The sequence below is a fragment of the Danio aesculapii genome, chromosome 14 (genome assembly GCF_903798145.1).
Source record: "Danio aesculapii chromosome 14, fDanAes4.1, whole genome shotgun sequence".
Taxonomy (NCBI): domain Eukaryota; kingdom Metazoa; phylum Chordata; class Actinopteri; order Cypriniformes; family Danionidae; genus Danio; species Danio aesculapii.
Window position 1 is genome coordinate 16,711,826 of NC_079448.1, and position 24,269 is coordinate 16,736,094.

The following is a 24,269-nucleotide window of genomic DNA, read 5'->3' on the forward strand; positions in this document are numbered from 1 at the left end:
GTAGATTAGCAGCTGGGCATTTCACTCTCGTGCTGAAGCCTTGTCCGTGTCGACCAATCAGCGCAGATTAGCTTCGCGCTGAGGAGGGGGTTGGGAACAAATGAATCGCTGAACGATTCATATGGGAGTCGCTGGGATAATTAGGTAAAAATAAATGCAGATTATAAGACCATCAAAGTGTTTTTTGACCTTGCATGCATATTAGACTGTTGTTGGAGACCCTTACAACCTAAATATGACCCTATTTCATGTATAATATGGGCTCTTTAACAGAGCAAGGAAATTTTCACAGTGTGTCTGATAATATTTTTTCTTCTGGAGAAAGTCTTATTTGTTTTATTTCGGCTAGAATAAAACAAGTTCCCCTTCGGATGGGGAACTCCAATGCTATGTGGAAACTTCCACTATGGGGATTTCATCAGAAACCAATAATCTGAAAGAGTAAAAAAACGGGCCAATGAAATGCCAATGAGTTGGCGGCATCAGCGTGCACAGCTGGCGTCAATGACAATCAGTCATGCTATAAAGACGAACCCAGTGCCATGCGCGACATCCTTTTCAGAGCCTTTCCCGAAGCTTCTGAGAGAGTCCTTGAGAATCTTCTCCAACCTGTGTCTACAGAGAGAGATCGAGAAGCAGCTTCTCACGGTCCAGAGCGTGTATACGCAGTGGCAGATGGTCGAGCTGGGTTTTTCTCCCTTGCCTGGCATCCTTTGGGTCCGGTCCTCCAAGAGCGGTTTGTATATAGGGAAAAAAAAGCTTTCCTAAAAGAGCAACATGGTCGTGCAGCGCGTCTTTTTCAAGACGTCACTCTGACCGTGCGTTTCTGGATGCGGCGGTTTCCTGTCCCCGGATGATGGGCATGATCACAGTGTTTCATGTCTAGGGGTCCAGCATGTTAATGCGGTGCTCGCGGGCAGTGCATGCCATCACTGTGATGTGATGTCTGTTGCGCAGTTAAGATCGCGGCTCAGTTGTCACCCGCACCAGTTGTCACCCGCACTGCGGTTGGCACTTGGGTAGATCTGAGGGTTACTGTGGGAGTAAATCCGCCGCCCTCGGGCTGCGGACCTCTCGCTCCTCCACGCGCTCCATCCAAGCTTCAGGTGAAGAGAAGCGCTCCGTCCTTGGACGGTCGCTCTCTCACATGATGACACCAAGGGTCAGATGTCCATCGCTGCATCGGAGGATGGGCTGTCATTGTCTGATAAGGATGCGAACCCGCTCACTCCCTCCCTCCGGGGTGGAGAGCGCGGCGTTAGCATCTAAAAAGCAGACATGATGGCTGTGCTTTCTCAGGCTGCTTCGGCCATGGGCCTGGTGATGGTTTATCCCCCAGCCCCGCGGCCGGACGACTAGAGGGGTGTTATGCGGAGGATATAAGGAGGCAAGACCTTCAAAGCCTCCCGTCCCCTTCTTCCTGGAAGTGCACAGTAAACTCACGCAGTCTTGAGGGCACTTTTTTCTGCTCAGTCTGCGTGAGCTTCCGTCCTCACCACCTTTGGAGGGTGTGCTGTCAAGGTCTGATGAGGATTCGAACCTGCTCTCTCCCTCCAGGATGATGAGCGTGACGTCAAATGTAGAAGCAGACTTTGTGGCTGTGCTTCCCCAGGCTGCTTCGGCTGTGGCTCTGGAGATGGTTTATCCCCCAGGCCCGCGGCCGGACCAATTAGAGGGGTATGATGTGGAGGATAAAAGCAAGACCTTCTAGCCTCCCCATCCCCTTCTTCCTGGATGGGCGCAGTAGGCTCACGCAGTGTGCTGCGTGCGCCTTCGCCCTCACCATGCATGCTATGGCCACCTACCAGCGCTACCAAGCGCAGGTGCTGGCCCGGCTGCGAGAGGATGATTCTGATCCCAGACTGAGCATAAGCAACCGACTATGCTCTTAAAAAAAAAAAAGTCGGCTGTGTGTGCCCTGGGAAGGACGATGGTCACATTCGTAGTCCAGGAATGCCACCTCAGGCTAAACCTGGTGATATGCATGTTGTTGACAAAGTTCGCTTTCTTTACTCACCCAGATCCCAGACTGGCCTGTTCGGCGACACCGTCGGTGAATTCGCCCAGGAATTCACACCAGTGATGAAGCAGTTGGAGGCGATGGGCGATTTCTCTATCGGCGGAATGGTATGATCACTCCCCCCCTCCGCCGAGCCATCCACATCCACTGGTTTTTGCCGAGGACCTTTGCCTGTAGCTTTTGCTCCGCTGCCTGCGCCTACGACCAAGCAGCTGCGCCGAGCATCTCGCAGGCAACCAGCGTCCCCCGCCCCAGGGCGCCACTAAGTTCGGTAAACGAACCACAAAGCGTCCCTGAGACGGGGCATCCGGGGAGGAGGGAAATTGCTCTTTCCCCTCTGGAGGGCGGGGCACTTCATTTAAAAAAAAAAAAAAACGCCATCAAATCCTCAATGAAAGAGCATTTTCCCCTTCTCCGGATGTGACAGCCCGAACACTGCCAGTCTGGGACGCTATGCCTTCCAGCTCGCAGGATCGGTGCATTTCGCCAATAGCTCACGGAGCGCGAGAGAAAGGGCTCCTTTCTCTCCCACTCCCAGCCCCTCCTCTGGAGTTTGGGTGCGAGACGAGTGCATCTCGTCTCCTTCTCTCCCGTGGGACCCCAGCGCTCCCCGGATGAGCCCACTCACTCCACGCTGCCACGCTGCTGGCACGTCAGCGATCGTGCGGGTGGGATCACTTGCCGGGGCTCTGCCTGCCTGGTTAGCGCAGGCCAGCCCATCGCAATGGCTTATCTGTACGATCAGACTCGGCTATGTGATACAGTTCGCGAAATGGCCTCCCAGGTTCACGGGCGTGTATTTCACCAGGGTCAGCCCTGCGTCCGCCGCTGTCTTGCGAGAGGAGATTGCTGTCCTCCTAGCGAAGGATGCAATTGAGCCGGTCCCTTCAGCCGAGATGGAGAGCGGGTTTTACAGCCCGTACTTCATCGTGCCCAAAAAGAGCGGTGGGCTATGGCCAATCCTAGATCTGCGCGTTTTGAACCACTGCCTTCACAGGCTGCGTTTCAGAATGCTTACGCAGAAGCACATCACCCAATGCGTTCTTCCTCGGGATTGGTTTGCCGCTATAGACCTGAAGGACACGTATTTCCATGTCTCCATACTTCCACGCCACAAAACTGCGGTTTGCGTTCGAAAGTCGAGCATGGCAGTACGGGTCCTCCCCTTCACCAAGCTCGTGGAGGGTGCCCTCACGCCCCTTCGGCTCACGGGCATCTGCATGCTCAATTATCTCGATGACTGCCAGATTTTAGCCCACTCTCGGGAGCAATTGATTATGCACAGAGACAAGGTGCTCCGGCACCTCTGCGTGTTGGGGTCTCAGGTCAACCGAGAAAAGAGCATCTCCTTTCTCGGGTTGGAGCTGGACTCGATCAAAATGAAGGCGCGCCTCTCATGAGAAAGCGCCGAGCTAATGATGAAACTGTCTGAGAGAGTTTGACAGGAAAAAGGTGGTCCCCCTGAAATCTTTTCAGAGGCTCCTGGGGTATATGGCATCCGCGGCCACGCCACTCGGATTGCTCCATATGAGACCACTACAGCATTGGCTTCACGATCGGGTCCCCAGACGCACATGGCACACGGGCACACACCGAGTGACTGTCACTGCGCTGTGTCGCCACACCCTCACCCCCTGGAGGGACCCCTACTTCCTACGGGTCGGAGTGCCCCTAGGTCAAGCGTCCAGGCATGTTTTCGTTTTGACAGATGCCTCCAGTACGGGTTGGGGGGCCGTGTGTTGCGGGCATGCTGCTGCTGACCTGTGGAAGGGAACCCAGCTGCATTGGCATATCAACTGCCTAGAGCTGTTGGCAGTGTTTCTCGCTCTGCTCCACTTTTTACCGGTGCTGAGGGGACAATATGTGCTGGTCAGGACGGACAGCACGGTGGCGGTACCGTATATCAAGTGTATGGGGGGTATACACTCCCGCCGCATGTCTCAGCTCGCTCGCTGACTGCTTCTCTGGAGTCATACGTGGCTGAAGTCGCTGCTTGCTATTCACATCCCAGATGAGCTCAACCGTGGGGCCAACGGGCTCTCACAGCAGCTCGTACCCCGCGAGAATGGCGACTACACCCCGAGTCTCAGGGCATGCGCAAATATGCGTTTTCCCCAGTGAGCCTACTCGCGCAGTTACTCTGCAAGGTCAGGGAGGATGAGGAACAGGTCTTGCTAGTTGTGCCTCTCTGGCCAAACCAGACCTGGATATCAGAACTCTCCCTCCTCGCAAAGGCCCCCCCTGGCGGGTCCCTTTGAGAGAGGACCTACTCTCTCAGGGACAGGGCACCATCTGGTACCCTCGCTCAGATCTGTGGAACCTCCACGTGTGGTCCATAGACGCGCATGGAAAACTTAGGTAACCTACCGTGGCGGTGGTTAATACCATCACTCAGGCTAGTGCACCCTCTACGAGGCATGCCTACGCCGTATAGTGGAGTCTATTTACTGAGTGGTGCGCTTCTCGCAGAGAAGACCACCGATCTTGCCAGATCAGTGCTTTCTTTCTTTCAGGACAGGTTGGAACGAAGGCTGTAACCCTCCACACTGAAGGTTTACGTGGCCACCATCTCCGCTCATCATGATGCGGTGGTTGGTGGCACAGTGGGGAGGCATAACCTCATCATCCGGTTCCTCAGAGGTACAAGGCGGATGTTTCCACCCTGCCCCCCTCTCATGCCCTCTTGGGATCTCGCGGTAGTGCTAACGAGCCTACCTGGGGATCCCTTCAAACCACTCGACTCAGTATCCTTGAGATTACTGTCCTTGAAGACAGCTCTGCTGGTCGCATTGGCATCGATTAAGAGGGTTGGGGACCTGGAGGCATTTTCGGTCAGTGACTCGTGCCTAGAATTCGGGCCGGCCTAGTCTCACGTTGTCCAGAGACCCCAGCCCGGCTATGTGCCCAAGGTTCCTACCACGCTGTTTAAGGATCAGGTAGTGAGCCTGCATGCGCTGCCCGCGGAGGAGGCAGACCCAGCCCTTTCATTGTCGTGTCCTGTTCGCGCTTTGCGAATATATGTGGACCACACTCAGAGCTAGATCCTCTGACCAGCTCTTTGTCTGTTACAGTGGTCGGCAGAAGGGAAGTGCCGTATCTAAAGAGGTTGGCCACTGGATAGTGGATGCCATCTCCCTCGCTTATCAGAGCCAGGGTGAGCCATGTCCCCCGGTGGTGAGAACGCACTCCACTCGGAGCGTCGTATCCTCCTGGGCGTTAGCACGCGGTGCCTCTCTGACAAACATTTGTAGAGCTGCGGGTTGGGTGACACCCAATACATTTGCAAGGTTTTACATTCTGCGAGTAGCGCCGGTTTCCTCAAGGGTATTAGGTAACCCTTGGTGATCGAGGAAACGATTTGGTTGAGGTGTCGAAACATGCTTGCTGCGCCATTCTTCCTAATCCGGAGATACATCCGAAGGGGAACATTACGGTTACTAAAGTAACCCTTCGTTCCCCGGGGGAAAATTCTACGTTCCTTCGCCACAATGATTGTCCCTTAGCTGTTGAGCGTGAAAGTCTCTTCAGCTAGAAAAGGATGTCGAGCATGGCACTGGCTGCGTCTTTGTAGCATGACTGATTGTCATTGATGCCAGCTGTGCACGCTAACGCCGCCAACTCATTGGCATTTCATTGGCCCATTTTTATACTCTTTCAGATGATTGCTTTCTGACGAAATCCCCATAGTGGAAGTTTCCAGATAGCATTTCTGTTCCCCCCCTTGGGGAACGAAGGGTTAGTTTAGTAACCGTTACGTTTTTAATTTTTTGAAAAACATTTTAATGTCAAAATTATTAGCCCCTTTAAGCTATATATTTTTTTCAATAGTCTACAGAAAAAAACATCATTTTACAATAACTTTTCTAATTACCATAACCTGCCTAGTTAACCTAATTAATCTAGTTAAGCTTTTAAATATTACTTCAAACTGTATTGAAGTGTCTTGAAAAATATCTAGTAAAATATTATTTACTGTCATCATGGCAAAGATAAAATAAATCAGTTATTAGTAATGAGTTATTAAAACTATTATTTTTAGAAATGTGTTGAAAAAATCCTCTGTCTGTTAAACAGAAATTGGGTAAAAAATAAACAGGGGCTAATAATTCAGGGGGGCTATTAATTCTGACTTAAACTATAAGTTTAACTGTCAACTTTTGTGTTAGTACAGTAATGCATGCACCCCAGTCACATAATCATGTGATCAGTCACATAATCATAAGTTATAGTATAGAACTGTTTAACTAATGTAGGGAATTAATGTAAAGTAAAATGATGCTGTGTCATGATGTTAACTCTATGGGAAAGCTTCTGCTTGACTCATGGTCTGCAGCATGTGGAAATGTCACTAATTTCATAAGCCAAAAGAGTGAGCAATTGAGATAACATCACCACAAATAAAGACTCTTGACTCCCATCATAAATAAATAAATAAATAAACAAACAAACAAACAACAGACATTAACATGTATTTCAGAAACGGGCTCAAGCACTAGAGATAATGCTAAATTCTACTAAAATCTTCTACCTCCTTCCTGCAGTTTACCAAAGCAGGTTTATCACCACAAACCTGTGGTGATAATTCATTTCTGAAGGTGCAACACAAATAAACATTACATGTGGTATTATATAAATTATTTCTAAATGCAGATGCAAAATGTGTAGCCCTTTTTGTCCTAATTTATTCACAGATATAATTAGTACCAAAGGCAAAATAACTTTCACATTACATTTTAATAACATATTTAATAACAGTTTCATAAACGTCATACAGTACAATTTTAATTAAGTATTTTTAAATAAACTGAACATTTTACTGAAGTAGATTTTAGCAAAGTAAAGCTGCTTTGAAACTAAATGTAATGAGATTATAACTGATTAGGTAAACTGAATGAATTTTAGTACTAGTTTGGTCAGAAGCAATCACCAAAACAGATCTTATCAATAGAACTAAAATAATTATTTACACTCATTTCTAATCACTGATTTATTCATCTTTGCCATGATGAAAGTAAATAATCTTTGACTAGATATTTTTCAAGACACTTCTAAACAGCTTAAAGTGACATTTAAAAGCTTAACTAGGTTAATTAGGTTAACTAGGCAGGTTAGGGTAACTAGCCAAGTTATTGTATAATGATGGTTTGTTCTGTAGACTATCAAGAAAAGAAAAAAACAGCTTTAAGGTGCTAATAATTTTGACCTTAAAATAGATTTTTAAAATGTTATTCTAGCCGAAATTAAACAAGAAACGACTTTCTCCAGAAGAAAAAATATCAGACATACTGTGAAAATTTCCTTGATCTGTTAAACATCAGTTGAAAAATATTTTAAAAAGAAAAAAAAAGAGGGGGGCTAATAATTCTGACTTTAACTGTAATATATATATATATATATATATATATATATATATATATATATATATATATATATATATATATATATATATATATATATATATATATGTAAGAACAAAAATTGAGAAAACTACAATAACCCAATAACCTGTTTATGATTTAAAGAATATTTGAAAAGTAAATTCAAACAAGATGTCAGATGATCTATAGCATTAGCTTATTACTTTCGTAAAACATACGTTTATATACCCACAAAAAAAACACTGAATCATTGATAGCTAGTGAACAACAAACATCTGAACTGACAAGTAAGAATGTACTGACCTGTGAGGCGTTCTGTCACGATGTCATTTAAAAAAAAAACGTGATCCAACAAACACAACGTTTATACTGTCTTAAACAGAGCACGTCGGTGAGCTCCACAAAATAAATCATATACACTTTACCGTTGTGCCAAAAAAGAGCAGGTGACTGAGCCGTCTGTGGCTAGAGGTCGCTGTTCATTACCTTTTTGTGCGAGAACGCGCCTGTCGTCATGCGCGCGCGCGTAGAGTGCTGAGGTGCTGTGAAAAGTCACTTCTAAAGAGAGCTGCTGTAAAGAAATTCAGTTCAGTTCACTTGGGCTACTTATGCGTACTGGTACCACTTTTGTGGATTTGTTGGCTTGTTGAATACAAGTATAGGCTAAACTGTCTTTCTTCTGACCAAATCCTTTTCTTTGTCGTATTTGGGAGTATTTTTTCACCTTGTTTAGATTACTGCAATTGTATTGTATACTAATCATTATTAAAAAGTTCTGTGCTCACAACGATATCCTAATTTGAGCATCACTTCACTGCCTGCTGATTGTTTACAATAACTTATTGTTTAATATTAATTAATTAAAATTATATATTCATAAACTTGACTTTTACTTAACATTCCTGAAGTTAAAAAAAAAAACTCTTTATTTTGTTTTTGCTAGTTATACTTTCTTGCTCGGTGTTTTGTGATAATTCAGTGTGTGTAAGTTATCTGCGACAATTATCTGTGATAATTCTCTATGTGTGTGTGTGTGTGTGTGTGTGTGTGTGTGTGTGTGTGTGTGTGTGTGCGTGTGCGTGTGCGTGTGTGTGTGTGTGTGTGCGCGTGCGTGTGTGTGTGTGTGTGTGAGAGAGAGAGAGAGAGAGAGAGAGAGAGAGAGAGAGAGAGAGAGAGAGAGAGAGAGAGAGAGAGATTAAATGAAGTGTCAAAACATCATTACGGAAATGGTAACGTTTCATTTTCAGAAACATGTTACGCCTTATTTTTATACCTCAGTTCTGCTAGTGGTGACGCTAAACACATACCAAGTGATAAAGCACTGTACATTCATATGACTTCCTCTTGTTGCAGTTAGTCGCGTGATGAGAAAACGGGACTGGAAAGTGTGTATTACATGCAGACTAGAGATCAGTCCAACAGGTAAGGACAAAATCCATTGCAAAATATTAAAAGTCTTGTACTGGTTAATACTCCCTAAACAAGCATGAGACGTACTGTTGCTGGATTAAGCAAAAAGAAAACAGTAATGTCAAATTATAATTTTTTTTGAGTTAAGTATATAATTGGATTATTTTATTGTATTTTAATTGTGATTCTCAGTTGCTTTATTTGTGTAATTGTTTTTTTCACAAAAATGTAATAACTTTAACAAACTTCATTTTCTTCTTGACCAAAGTTAATTTATCTGTAAAAGTAAACATATGTGCATTAATTTGTAAAGCGCTTTTGGTGTATGACCATACTCAATAAACGTGCTATATACACACACACATTACTTACTTACTAGGTAGTGAAAGCAGAAACTAATAAATAGTTTCTTGTAGCCAACAAGAAAGAAAATGAATATACCCGCAGTAATAAATGAACACATGCCTACTGATGATGAGACACGAGTTCCTGTATTTGAGTGTGCTTTCGTTTTTACGGCACACCCAGCTTTATTAATATGAGATACTTCTTCTGTATATTATATGTGTAAAAATGTTATCAATTCTGACTTTAAAAAAAAAATGATGCATGATACACACAGATTTTTTGCACACAATTTGTGGGCAAAACAATGTTTTACGGCACACCCACACTTCCTTCACGCTTATACAGGAAGGGAGGTGGGAGTTATGAAAGCGCTGTAGGTGTATACACAACTGAACAGTGCTTGACATTAACTTTTTTGATCACCAGCCACTGTGGCTAGTTTTTCAACATTACTTACCACTCCCCATTTCCACTAGCCACAATTTTGCTGTTGGAAAAATATATTTTTATGCATAAATTTGACTTTGGCATGCTAAAATTACTTGATTTAGATTATGTGTTATGTCCACATGCCTCCACATTCATTTCACTTTTTTTGTTGTGTATGAACTTGCTCAATGAGCATGAGTAAATGAGTTGTGATTCCATAGTTTTTATTTCACATGACCAAACTGAATATTTTTTTTCACAAGAGGTGTAACAACTTGCTTTACAAAAACATGGTTTTGTACTGAGTACTATTAATTAATACGGGTTAATTACCTGACTGTGATTATGCATATGCTAATTGTTACTTTACTTTAAATAATATATACTTTAAAATGTACTTTATAAAGTTTATTCATTCATTTTCCTTCTCCTTAGTGCCTTTTTTTATCAGGGGTCACCGCCAATATGCTGCAATAACTGTCAGAACAAACCACCAACTATTCCACCATATGCTTACAGCTGCAACCCTGTACTGGGAAACACCCAATACAGTCTCAATTACGCACACACACACTACAGCCAATTTTGTTTAACCAATTTACTGAAAGCACATGTTTTTGTTACCGGGAGGAAACACACGCAAGCACAGGGAGAACATGCAAACTTCACACAGAAATGCCAACTGGCCTGGCCTAGTTCTTGCTGTACTACAGTGCCAACCACTGAGCCATGCCTGAGATAGAAAGAATAAAAATTTGCAAGAATAAAAATTGTTTAGGAAAATCACGGTTAGAGGAAGGGGGATCCAAAGGTAAAATAAGTGCAGGGGGTGTTTATTGTCAACTATGTGATATGTAGTAGGGGTTAAGCCCTGCTCACTCTGTGAGTTACAGTTACGATTTTGTCCTCTGAGACAAATTTTGGAACTACTAAAAGATTTTTGAAATCCTAGGCTAAAATCGATGATCTTTGATCGTTGGTTTGACATGTTCACAGACAGCAATTTAGTGCCTGTTGTGATCAAATTTTTCCTCCGATGAAGTTCTAGCAGTGTCAGAAGATTTCAGACAATTTCCTGCAGTGTGACAACAGCTGCAAGCAATCTGACATGCTACAATCGTTCAGGATTATAAAAATTAAAAATAAAATACAATTTGCACAGTGTGAGCCGGCCTTTAGGTGAAACACAGTCCAACAGTGATGAACAGGGTAGTGCTGAAATGTCCTGGGTGGCACAGTCAGAAGCCACAGAGTGCTGGGAGGATAGGAGACAGAGCAGTGATGATAAGGCCAGACAGTAGGTGGTGAAGGCCTTGGATGAGGCACTGCAGACCAGAGATTCTGGAGAGTTGTCGTCTCACCAGTAGTAGCCTGACAGAGGACACCAGCAGCCAGGGACTCACAGAAGGGCAGGGACGAAGATAGAGAATATGTACACAAACACAAAGCCAGGGGGGACTAAACTAAGAGACAAAACCATAAACTAAAATAACAAAAAGGGAAATACTGAAAATAAGAGTAAAGAAATTAAATTAGATTTAACTTACTGAAATTAAAACAGGAAAAAATAACCAAAAAGGAGGCTGAACACTTAAAGACACTAAATTAAATAACAAGAACTGGATGTCCGCGGGGTCTTAAAAAGTATTAACAGTTGATAAATCAATTATGATAAAATTAAGGCCCTTAAAAGGTATTAAAAAGTCTTAATCTCGTTTTTACAAGATCTTAAATTTTCTTTAAGCGTTGTCCAAAGTGTTTGACTCCAAAAGAGCATAAATATATTTATTTTCCTCAATTGGTTTGGGCCGGGTGCGTCCAGCCAAGCTCCTCTGTCCGGGTGATGCCACATAACTTGCGACAAACGTGGGAAGGTGATGTGATGCTCTCCACATGCAGCGAAACCATAGAGCAGGGCTATTCAACTGGTGACCCAATTTGTTCTAGGCCTCCAAATAATGTGACCAAGACATCAAAGCTATAGTTATGAAGTGACGTGCGTTTGTTCAATACAGCACGAGCTGCAGTTGAAGGCTGCACAGAGCGTGAGCCACCTGACATTAAAGGGCACCTATGGTAAAAAATCTACTTTTCAAGCTGTTTGGACAGACATGTGTGTAGGTATAGTGTATAGACCATCATATTGGGCTGATATAAACACACTGAGGCCTTTTTTTTTTTCAATTTAACAACATAAAAACGGTGGACCAATTGGAGCGGTTTTTAGATCGACCGCAACTTGACGTAGGAGTGCGGACCCCCCGCCCACCAATATTGATTGACAGGCACGCATCACTATATCCTCAGTTTGTTGTTTCACGTCCGCCATTTTCAGCGTGTGAATCAAAGCAATGTCACCAAAGGAACACCCTTGCTCTATTTTTAGATGTAAGGCTCATTGGGCTCAACACAAGATCAACATTCAGCACATGATCACTCTAATCAGAATTGTTGTTTATAACTTTAGGTAGGTTTGCAATCATCTGTCCTTTTCATTTACCTTAAACTTTAGCCATTTGCATTTCTCGCGGTCACAGAAGCTCCCCGTGATCTAGGTGCAGCTGGAAAGTGCGAGCGCGTTGCCTCATGCATGCGTCCCTCCATTGGAAATAATAAGTGTCGCTCGGCGATGCTCAGCGTCGCGCCACGCAACGCCATGCATTTAAGAATTCTAGACATAGCTTTCTATTGGGGTACAAACAACGGCGCTTCAAGTCGGCAGCTGTCCACAGCACCCAGCCACCACTCAGGACACTTCATATTTCTGCCGTGCCACAGAGCGCCATCTGAATGGTTTCATTTAAATAACATGCGAATGTACGTGTCTGGTGTGTTGTGTCGAGGCTCTGAGCAGCGCATCCGGTGTCTTAGTCAAGTTAATTCAGTGTGCGTGGTTATTAGTCTCGGTGTACAAGCTTGGAACTTTAAAGTAGCACACAGTTGGCTGTAAAACTATACAAAGACACAAATGATTTTGTACTCTCTGCTTGGTCTGTGTCCGACTCGTACATGTATGGCTGAATGCTGGTCCTCTCACTCATGTTGATTCTCTCTGTCTGCCTGTCTGTTGCCAAATACAAAGCGGGGGAGCTCTTGGCTCCACCCCCTTGTTACGTTGGGTGGGAAGTCGAAACAAATTTTCATGTGAAGCAACACACCCCTAAAACAGCGACCTGTGTACACGCCCCCAAAATGACACTTTTTAACACATTATAATAAAAAAAAAATCTGAATTGTGTTTTGAACTGAACCTAAACTGTCACACTCAGAAGAACCATAATATTAATATTAAATTTTAAAAAAGGGGTAAACTATGTGCCTTTTAAGCGAGTGGCGCGAGCAGCCGAAAACATTTGGATACCTAAGCTTAAAGGCTTCTCAATGTCACGTTTCTGTTGCACGGAACGAAACTGCTGCAACTAAACAAAGTTATGCCAACTGTTTGCTAGTTTAAAGTTCAGAGCTTATACACAAAGGCTAATACGCACGCACACTGGATTAACTATAGCAGCGGGCCGTTCACATATCGTGTCTTTTCCGCGCACAAGTTCGTTATTTCCAATGTAAGAATATTTGCCAATATGTTCAAACTAAAGATATGTCAGACGAATTATTACAAATTATTAAAATGATTATGTATGTATGAACACAGATAACAACAGTTCATTTAAATACTCACCTAATATAAAGCATTAGATATGATAACCGTGAAACCATGATTGTTCCTCAGACTATATGATCGTACAACCAAAATCTATTATTGTTGCATCTCTAACTGATATGCAGTTCAAAACACAACATATGAATGTGTCTCTCCGGCCCTTCTTTTGGGATGCTTTTCTTGAACTGGCCCCCATGACAAACTAATTGAATAGCCCTGCCATAGAGCAAAACTGATGGCAAAATGGGATAATGCAAGTTTGCATGCTTCTGTTTGGAGAAAGATGAGATTAAACAGTGACTGAAACCTGTTGCTGTAAACAACCATGTAATTTATTCTATCAAGGTTTGTTTCTTCCGAGCTTATCTGAGTTCTTTTGCACGGTTGTGCTCCATTAATTGAACCACAACTGTTTATTAAGTTAAAGGCTTGATACTGATTAGATCTTGAAGTGTCTTAAAATATTCTGAGAAGGTCTTTAAAAAGTCTTAAAAAGGTTTTGAAATTTCTTTTAGGATTCCTGCATATACCCTGAAGAAAAATAATATAATTACTTAAACAAGAAAACTACAAAAGGATAAACTGAACAGGGTGGACACTAGAAACGCACAGACAAGACAAATATTAGACAAAGGACAAAGACAGCTTAACCACACAAACAGCCACAGAGAAACAAGCAAAAGTCAAGTCCAACCATTAACATGCAAACATGAGCAACAAACAAAGACAAGAGGGAAGAGAGCACAATATAAAGGGAGGCAAGAACATGAGGACCAGGTGTAAACACTGAGACTAATGAGGACTAGCAGTGCAATCTGAGCTGCATGCAATGCTTTTTAATGGGCTCACCTAATCCCACCTCTAACCCTACCCCTCATAGTGAGGTCCCTCGCTCCGTTTAAGTGCATTGTGTCTGACATTGCATCGCTGAGTGATGCAATCTCAGCTTGCATCATAAAGGCTGCATCCAGATACTATTGAAAAGGGGGCATGGCAGATGAAAACAAGGAGGAAGGAACAAAAGAGCATATGCCACAAACACAGGTTGAGCCAAGTGCTCAGACACCAGATAAACATAAACACAACATGTAACATAGACCCATGACAGGAAGTCCTTATATCAGTAATCAAGATGAATCAAGAAATACAATCAAGTAAGATTAGATATAAAAGTTTCTAAAATAATAACAAGTTCAATAAAACTGATAAAACATTTTTGGTTTGTTTGTTTATTTGATAAAGTTGTAAATTTTTTGATATTTGGTTAAATACCAGTTTCCGAATGCATGTTGTTTGATAATGTTTTTGTTACATTCCACAGTGATTTTCTACTGTCTACAATAAATGAATTCATATTTTCACCATGACATCCATGAATACATCATATCAAATGGGGAACTTCTCCTGTTCCATCAACATGACTGACTGGGAAACAGCCATAAACCAACTCTACACATACTTTTACCTGATTATCTTCATCCCAGGAGTGCTGAGCAACACACTGGCTCTTTGGGTGCTGTGTCGATTCGTAAGGTCAGCAATTAATGATTAATAAAACTTGGGTTGTGTTGGAGGGACTATTCTTCTGCTTCTTCTGTCCTAAAAGCCCCAGTCAACAAATTTCCTTTGGCCCTGATCTGGCCCAAATAAACAGCTAAGATGTGGCCCAGATCAGTTAGTGTTCCCCGGCCCAGAAGCTTGAGCCAAGTAATACATTTTTATGTGGCCCAGATATGGGCCTTGTTTTCAAGATTAGTAAGGCTGAGTTCTGTTACGCCCTTATGTGGCCCACATGTGGCAGACCACATATATTAACTGAGTAAATCACACAACAAAAATTTCAATCAAATTTACTTTAAACAATGCAAATAACATTCAGATAAAACAATTATTGAACAAAATGTGGACAAATAAAGAGTTTACATTTTTACAACATACAAACAGAAAAATACAAAACAGAAATAATCGTTAGATAAAAAAATATTTGATGCAAAAATGATATAATACACACGTTTTAAAATAAGCTTCTCCTGCTCACAGAGGCTGCATTTATTTCATCAAAAATACAGAACACATTGTAAAATTGTGAAATGTTATTGCACTATAAAATAACTGTTCAAAGGTAATTTATCATTTAATTTAATCATTTATTCCAGTGATTTTAATGATGAATTTCCATCTTCATTACTCCAGTCTTCAGTCGCATGATCCTTCAGAAATCACACTAAAATTTAATTATTATTATTATTATTTATATTCATTTATAATTATTATAAATGTTAATAGTAATAAAAACAGTAATGACTGGAGTAATTATTTCATTTGAAACTATATACAATAAGAAAGCAGTTATTTACAATTTTAATAAATATTTAAGATTTATTTAAATTTTTTACAAAATCAATTTCATAAAAAAATAATAATAATAAATTACCGAAACATTTGACTGATAGTGTATATGAATACAGTGTTGGGTAAGTTACTTTGAAAACGTAACAGAATACAGTAAAAAGTAAATAGATTAGTCATGGATAACTTCATGTAAAAAGAAATCAGATTACTAATTACTTTACTTTGAGGTTACTTCTAAAACATAAAACATATCTATAAAAATACAAAATAAACTGCAGCTCTTTAAGTAATTTAATATTCTCTAAAAACATTACAATGGGTTCTTTCCTCAGCTAAACACAAAAGATGATATTTTGAAGAAAGCTGTAAACCTGTAACCATTGACTTACATAGTAGGAAAAAAAAATACTACTGGTCAATTGTTACAGGTTTCCAGGTTTCTTCAAAATATATTTTGTGAAAATAAATTAAACAAATGAAGAAAGAGTAATTGATGACAACAAAATTTTTGTGTGAACTATTCTTTTAACTGTTAAAAGGAACAAAATAGAGCTAACATAGGTTAATCTTTGAAAACCAAACTATCTAAACACATATGCAATAATATTATTTTTACATTTATATTTGAGCAGCTTAATAACTTCTAAACGTTTCACTCTTATTTCTTCAGGATTAATACTGTAATTATGTTTGCTTTAAATCTATTGTATAAATTTAATACAAATGAACGTACTGTGGTTGAAGTGACGATTGCCGAGATTACATTGTGCCATTATCACATCGCTATGATTAAATGCTGGCATTTTTGTTGTCCAGTTTGTTATTAAGAGTAAAGGTCTCTTCTTCTTTCGGACTGAACCCAGAAGAGCTGAAAATTGTCTCCGTTACAACGCCATGCTGGTCAAACCGGTTATTGAAGTCAGTTACAGTACTTACATTTAATGATATCAAATGACCATTAGACAACAAAAATTCGTTGATTTATAAATGTTTGTTGTTGAGTTTTAGCTCTATATTGAACAGAAACGTTATACCCATATTGTTAGTCCATTTTTAATTATAAGACACTTTTTTTCTATGGGCTTCCACTAGGCCTAATGGGACCGTTTTTATTTTAAACCTTGCTAAACCACACTGAAACAGGACTGAACATTTTCACAAATTGCTATTTATCTATAATAAATAAACCATATTTTGTGATCATCGAAAATTGGCAATAACTTTAATGCTAACGTTAATTTAAACAGCAAACTGTTGGAGCGCTAACGTTACATAAGCACCACGTTCAAAAAGGAAATTATTATTTAACTCGACACATTTCTTAATTAAATGAATAACTAATCACTCAGTGAGTCTTAACTATTACATATAATGATGAATATTTAAGTAAATAACTTTGAATGCCAAATTATCACTTACCTAAAGCAAATGACAGGCGGGAAGAATGTTAAGCTTGCAGGGTAGACTTGGCAACTGAAGTGTGGTGTGGCAAATATCTGCTAACCATACACCTGTGTTCAGTTTCGCTTGTTTTTCAAATGTAGTCCTAAAGTCAGCCAGAAGTCGATGTTTGCCGATGTTAGCCAGTTGAGCCTTACTAGGATCTTATGTGTTTTTTGTTATCTGGCCCACATACCGCAAAAGGAGCTGTGAACCAGAAGAACATTCCTGCCTATTCTGAATGTATGGCAAAATATATATGGTAATAATCTGGCCCATATCTGTTCAGCCATACTATACCTCAGTCACATGTGCCAGATATCACTTACATTTGGCCCAAATGTTCTTGCTATCTGGGGCGCAGTCCATCGTGAAAGTACGCACAGCACTTCACATTTACCACTTGTTGTTATGGTAAAGCCTTATTCAAAAATATATTCAATTCATTATATTCCTCACATTTTACAATCAATAAGGACAATGTAAAAAGTTTGCTTGAAATCTTTGCAAATTCATTCAACACATTTCCTACTATTAACTAATAGTTTTCTAGTGTGATGCTACAAGTATACTTATCAAAAAGATCTTTAAAATAATTTAATACAAAGTGTGCAGTTTGTAGTCAATTTGGAATAATATGGCATTATTCAGCATATTTTTACTTAGCAATAGTATATTTATTGTATATGCAGTGCATCCGGAGAGTATTCATAGCGCTTCACTTTTTCCACATTTTTTATGACAGCCTCATTCCAAAATGGATTGAATTCATTTATTTCCTTAAAATTCTACACACAATACCCCATAATGACAATGTGAAAAAAAGGGGTTTTTAAATTTTTGCAAATGTATTAAAAATAATAAATAACCTGAAAAATCATATATTCGTAAGTATTCACAGCATTTGCCATGAAGCTCTAAATTGAACTCAGGTACATTTAGTTTTCACTAATCATTCTTGAGATGTTTCTGCAGCTTAATTAAAGTTGATCTGTGGTAAATTCAGTTGATTGGACATTATTTGAAAAGGCATACACCTGTCTATATAAGGTTGTGCATGTCAAAGCACAAACCAAGTATGAAGACAAAGGAATTGCCTGTAGACCTCAGAGACAGGATTGTCTCGAGGCACAAGGCTGGGGAAGGTTACAGAAAAATGTGAAAGATGTGAAAGATGTCTGGAACAACCAGGACTCTTCTTAGAGCTGGCCGGCCATCTAAGCTGAGTGATCGGGGGAGAAGGGCCTTAGTCAGGGAAGTGATCAATAACCTGATGGTCACTCTGTCTGAGCTCCAGCGTTCTTCTGTGAAGAGAGAAGAACCTTACAGAAGGACATCCATCTGTGCAGCAATCCACCAATCAGGCCTGTATGGTAGAGTGGCCAGACAGAAGCCACTTCTTAGTAAAGGGCACATTTAGCAGCCCACCTGGAATTTGCCAAAAGGCATCTGAAACAAAATTCTCTGGTCTGATGAGACTAAAATTGAACTCTTTGGAGTGAATGCCAGTTATTACGTTTGGAGAAAACCAGGCACCACTCATCACCAGGCTAATACCGTCCCTACAGTGAAGCATGGTAGTGCCAACATCATGCTGTGGGGATGTTTTTCAGCAGCAGGAACTAGAAAACTAGTCAGGATAGAGGGATAGATGAATGCAGCAATGTACATTTACATTTACATTTACATTTAGTCATTTAGCAGACGCTTTTATCCAAAGCGACTTACAAATGAGGACAAGGAAGCAATTTACACAACTATAAGAGCAGCAGTGAACAAGCGCTATAGACAAGTTTCAGGCGTGTAAAAGTCTAAGAAGCAAAACATTAGTAGAAATTTTTTTTTTTTTTTTTTTTTTTTTTTTTTTTTTAATAGAGAGAGAGAGAGAGAGAGAGAGAGAGAGAGAGAGAAAGAGGGCTCAGTTAGTGGTATAGCCAGAGAGGCAATTGCAGATTAGGAGGAAACGTGGAGACTAAACAGTTGTGTTTTTAGTCGTTTCTTGAAGACAGCAAGTGACTCGGCTGTTCTGATGTAGTTAGGGAGTTCATTCCACCAACTGGGCAGATTGAATGTGAGAGTTCGGGAAAGTGATTTCTTCCCTCTTTGGGATGGAACAACGAGGCGACGTTCATTCACAGAACGCAAGTTTCTGGAGGGCACATATATCTGCAGAAGTGAGAGCAGATACGAAGGAGCACAGCTAGAGGTCACTTTGTAAGCAAACATCAGAGCTTTGAATTTGATGCGGGCAGCAACTGGAAGCCAGTGCAAACGGGTGAGTAGCGGAGTGACATGTGCTCTTTTGGGTTCATCAAAGACCACTCGTGCTGCTGCGTTCTGAAGCAGCTGAAGAGGTTTGATAGAACTAGCTGGTAGCCCGGCTAGCAGAGAGTTGCAATAGTCCAGTTTGGAGAGGACAAGAGCTTGAACAATGAGTTGAGCTGTATGTTCAGATAGGAAGGGTCGGACCTTTCTGATGTTGTAGAGTGCGAATCTGCAAGATCGAGCAGTTCTAGAAATGTGCTCAGAGAAGTTCAGTTGGTCATCAATCGTAACTCCAAGGCTTTTTACCATTTTGGATGCAGTGATGGTTGCTCCATCCATCTGGATTGAAAAGTTATGGTGAAGGGTCGGGTTGGCAGAGACTTCAAGCATTTCCGTTTTCATGAGGTTAAGCTGGAGATGATGATCTTGCATCCAGAGTGAAATGTCTGACAGGCAGGCTGAAATGCGAGCTGGAACCGAGGGATCATCAGGGTGGAAAGAGAGGTATAGCTGGGTGTCATCAGCATAGCAGTGGTAGGAAAAACCATGTTTCTGGATGACTGTTCCTAAAGATGCCGTGTAGATAGAGAAGAGAAGTGGTCCAAGCACAGAGCCCTGAGGTACCCCAGTGTATAGATGCTGTAGGTTGGACACCTCTCCCCTCCACGACACCCTGAATGACCTGTCCGAGAGGTAGGAACTGAACCATTGAATAACAGTGCCTGTGACGCCCAGTGACTCAAGCGTAGATAGCAGGATCTGGTGGTTTACAGTGTCAAAAGCAGCTGATAAATCCAGCAAGATGAGGACAGATGATTTAGAGTCTGCTTTAGCCAGTCTGAGGTCCTCCACGACCGAGAGCAGGGCAGTCTCAGTTGAGTGGCCTTTCTTAAAGCCAGATTGCTTGTTGTCCATGAGGTTGTTTTGAGTAAGAAAGTCTAGGACTTGATTGAACACTACTTTCTCCAAAATCTTGGCCATGAATGGAAGCAGGGATACCGGTCGGTAGTTTTCAAGTAGCGTTTGATCCAGGTTGGGTTTCTTTAGCAGAGGGGTTACCCTAGCCTGCTTAAATGAAGTAGGGAATAGACCAGAGTCAAGAGATGTGTTAATTATGTGAGTCAGTGTTGGTATGACTGCAGGAGAAATGGCTTGTAGGAGATGAGAGGGAATGGGATCTAGCGGACAGGTGGTTGCATGGCTTGATAGCACGAGATTGGACACCTCAGACTCAGAGAGCTGGGAGAAAGAGGTGAGCGTGTGTGGTGTTGGTGGTGTATCTTGCGTGTTTGTTGTAGGTGCAGCAAATTGAGCACTGATTTTTGCAGTTTTGGTATAAAAGAATGTAGCAAAGTCATCAGTAGTGAGTGTGGAGGATGCGGGTGGAGGAGGAGGGTGAAGGAGGGATGAAAATGTTTTAAAAAGCAAGCGAGGATTGGTGGCACTGTTGACTTTCTGACGGAAGTATGTCTGCTTTGCAGAAGTAACCTCAGTCGAGAAAGAAGACAGAAGAGTTTGGTATGTTATGAGCTGTTCAGGATTTTTTGTTTTTCGCCAGCTTCTCTCAGCAGCCCGAAGTTTTGAGCGATGCTCACGGAGAACATCAGAGAGCCAGGGTGCAGGAGGACTGGCTCGTGTTGGTCTGGATGTCAGAGGGCATAGTCTGTCTAGACATGATGTTAGCGTGGAGCAGAGTGTATCAGTTGCACTGTTCGTATCAAGTGCAGAGAGTTTGCAAGATGGAGGAAGAGAGTTAGAAACAATGGTGGATAGTCTGTTGGGTGAGAGAGAGCGTAGGTTTCTGCGAAAGGCAACTAGAGTAGGAGTGTGTGGCGGCTCAGGAGTAATGTGGATGTTGAGAGAGAGAAGGAAATGATCCGATGTTTGTAGTGGAGTTACTAGTGTTTGGTCAGCGAGGCAATGTCGAGTGTAAATAAGGTCTAGTTGATTACCTGATTTGTGAGTAGCAGAAGTAGGTGCTCTTTTGAGGTCGAAAGATGCAAGCAGAGTCTGGAAGTCAGCAGCTTGAGGTCTTTCTATGTGGATGTTGAAGTCACCTAGCACCAACAAGGGAGTGTCATAATCAGAAAAAGATGAGAGAAGAACATCCAGTTCATCCAAGAAGTGACCTAATGTACCCGGTGGGCGGTAGATGACAACCACATTTATGCGAAAGGGGTGGAGACAGAGACATCCTGAATGAAAACCTGCTTCAGAGTACTCTTGACCTCAGACTGGGGCGACGGTTCATCTTCCAGCTAGACAATGACCCAAAGCACACTGCCAAAATATCAATGGAGTGGCTTCACAGCAACTCTGTGATTGTCTTTGAGTGGCCCAGCCAGAGCCCAGACCTAAATCCTATTGAACATCTCTAGAGAAATCTGAAATTGGCTCTACACCGTGGCTTCCCATCCAACCTGATAGAGCTTGACTGGTACTGCAGAGAAGAATGGGCAAAAATTCCCAAAGACAGGTGTGCCAGGCTTGTGGCATCATATTCAAAAAGACTTGAGGCTGTAATTGCTGCCAAAGGTGCATCAACAAAGTATTGAGCAAAGGCTGTGAATACTTATGCACATGTGATTTTATAGGTTTTTTATTTTTAATAAATTTGCAACAATTTCAAAAACTATTTTTTTTCATATTGTCATTATGGGTCATTGTGTGTAGAATTTTAGGGAAATAAATTAATCTAATCCTTTTTGGAATAAGGCTGTAACATAAAAAAATATGGAAAAAAGTGAAGCGCTATGAATACTTTCCAGATACACAGTATACACTCATAACTTATTTGTAAAGTACTTGTAACACAAATGAAATACATTAATATAACTAATGAAGCATGTAATTAACTTTCACAGGTATACTCTTACTATGGATACTTTAATTTGCACTAATTTAGCAAATAATACCACCAGATACACTAAAAGTTATGAGTTACTGCATTTTAATTACAATTAAAATATACCTAGAACAAAATTTGTTCATCCAAAAAAAGGATTAGTTAGCAAAGTTTGCTAATTATTAACAGGTTTGAAGACGTTCTTTACTGACAACTAGTCTGGCTTTAAGAATACTTAGCATATTTGTTTTTTGTTTTGCACATCAATGGATTTCCTCTTTAGTGTTTTGGACTTTCAGCAGTGAAAACTAAACTACACTGAACTGAACTAAACTGAGCTTAAACTCTCAAAACTAGACTGACACGGTTTCAATTTAATAGAACTTCTATGTTAAGCTGCTTTGACACAATCTACATTGTAAAAGTGCTTCAGAAATAAAGAATTGAATTGAATTGTTTTTTTTTTTTTTCTCACTAAGTTAGGCCTTAGTTCAAATTGGGGCATTTAAGCAGCTGCTATAAAAATAATAATTTGAGAAGTACATTACTGCTGTGCATCTTGAAACACAATGACACTGGTTTATTTTAAGATCTGTCACTGCTAGTTATTTTGGTCCAGACAGCTCAATCACACAGTTTAGTCAACTGATAAAAAGCTAATGAGACTTAATCACAGATGTCATATACATGCATAAAACTCCTTCATTTTGAAGATGTATCATGATTATAAAGGTTTCATGACAGTCTTATGACATCTCACTTGAGTGTTCATCTAAGAGTAAAAGTATGTGGTTTTTTCTAAAGACTAGATGTTGCTTTTGGACACCTGTTGCTGTGACCTGTTTCTGTTTCTCTGCTCAGCATTTCCTCTAAAGCCTTCAATTCTCTTTAATTCACAGCAAGAAGACGAAAGCCATCATCTTCATGATTAACCTGACTGTGGCTGACCTAGCTCATGTGCTCTCCTTGCCTCTTCGAATTCACTACTACATCCAACAGGACTGGCCTTTTGGCAACGAGTTATGCCTGCTCTGCTTTTACCTGAAATACCTAAACATGTATGCAAGCATTGTATTTCTAGTCTGCATCAGCATTCAGCGCTGTGGTTTTCTCATGCACCCGTTTCATGCTAGGCGTTGGAAGTCCCGCTATGACGTCTGCATCAGTATCACAGTGTGGGTGGTGGTTGGTCTCTGCTGTTCGCCCTTTATTTTAATGAGGAGCAAATCAAATTCATCACAGGGAAACAGAAGCTGCTTCAAAGACCTGCCAATGCGCAAGCTGAATTTTCAGTTAGCCATTTCTATGATGGCCGCCGCTGAACTCTTCGGATTTCTTGGTCCGTTATTCATCATTGGCTTCTGTAATTACTTAATAGAGAACTCTATGAGACAGCGGAACAAACAGCAGCAGTCTACTAGTGACACAAGAAAGGCCTTGCGCATGGTTAGAGTGTGCACAGGAGTTTTCCTCTTTTGTTTTGCGCCCTATCACATCAACTTCCTCCTGTACCTGATGGTATCACAAAACATCATAACAAACTGTGAAGCGAGTCAGGTCATCAAACGGTTTCACCCCATTTCTCTGTGTATGGCAAGCCTTAACTGCTGCCTCAACCCTCTTATCTACTATTTTCTGACCACTGAGTTCAAGCAGCAGCTCTCTCACCATGGCAGCTCAGTGCTTAGAGGACGACTGATGAGTATGGAGAGCACATCTTCATATAAGGAATGAGTGATGCATATTTTGAAAATACACCTGTATATACATTTCTTTTTTGCTTGTGTAAAAAGAAACTGCATTATAAGTTGCTTTTAAACAATGTACAAACTGAAGCCTGTATATTTTGTGCTATACTTTGCTTGGAATATACATGATGATCTGAAAAAATAAATAAATAACAAAATAATAATGATGTCTTAAGTTGCATCGGTATATTTTTTGGAAAAAAATGCATTGTATGGGTCAAAATTATTGCCTTTTTTTATGGCAAAATCACTGGAATGTCAAAATCATTGGAAAATAAAGGGCACCTATGATGAAAATCATCTTTTGTAAGCTGTTTGGACAGGACTGTGTTTAAGTATAGTGTGTTCAAAGTCATATTAGGGTGATATAAAA

At 41.2% G+C, this 24,269-nt stretch overlaps 1 protein-coding gene across 1 annotated transcript; it reads left to right on the forward strand.

Moving 5' to 3' along the window:
• The first annotated feature begins 8,698 nt into the window (after positions 1–8,698).
• On the forward strand, positions 8,699–24,044 carry p2ry10 (P2Y receptor family member 10). The gene is made up of 3 exons (XM_056471660.1): positions 8,699–8,820; positions 14,568–14,779; positions 23,048–24,044. The coding sequence occupies exons 2-3, from the start codon at positions 14,610–14,612 to the stop codon at positions 23,880–23,882; spliced, it is 1,005 nt and encodes a 334-aa protein (XP_056327635.1). The 5' UTR covers positions 8,699–8,820; positions 14,568–14,609; the 3' UTR covers positions 23,883–24,044.
• Positions 24,045–24,269: the final 225 nt, after the last annotated feature.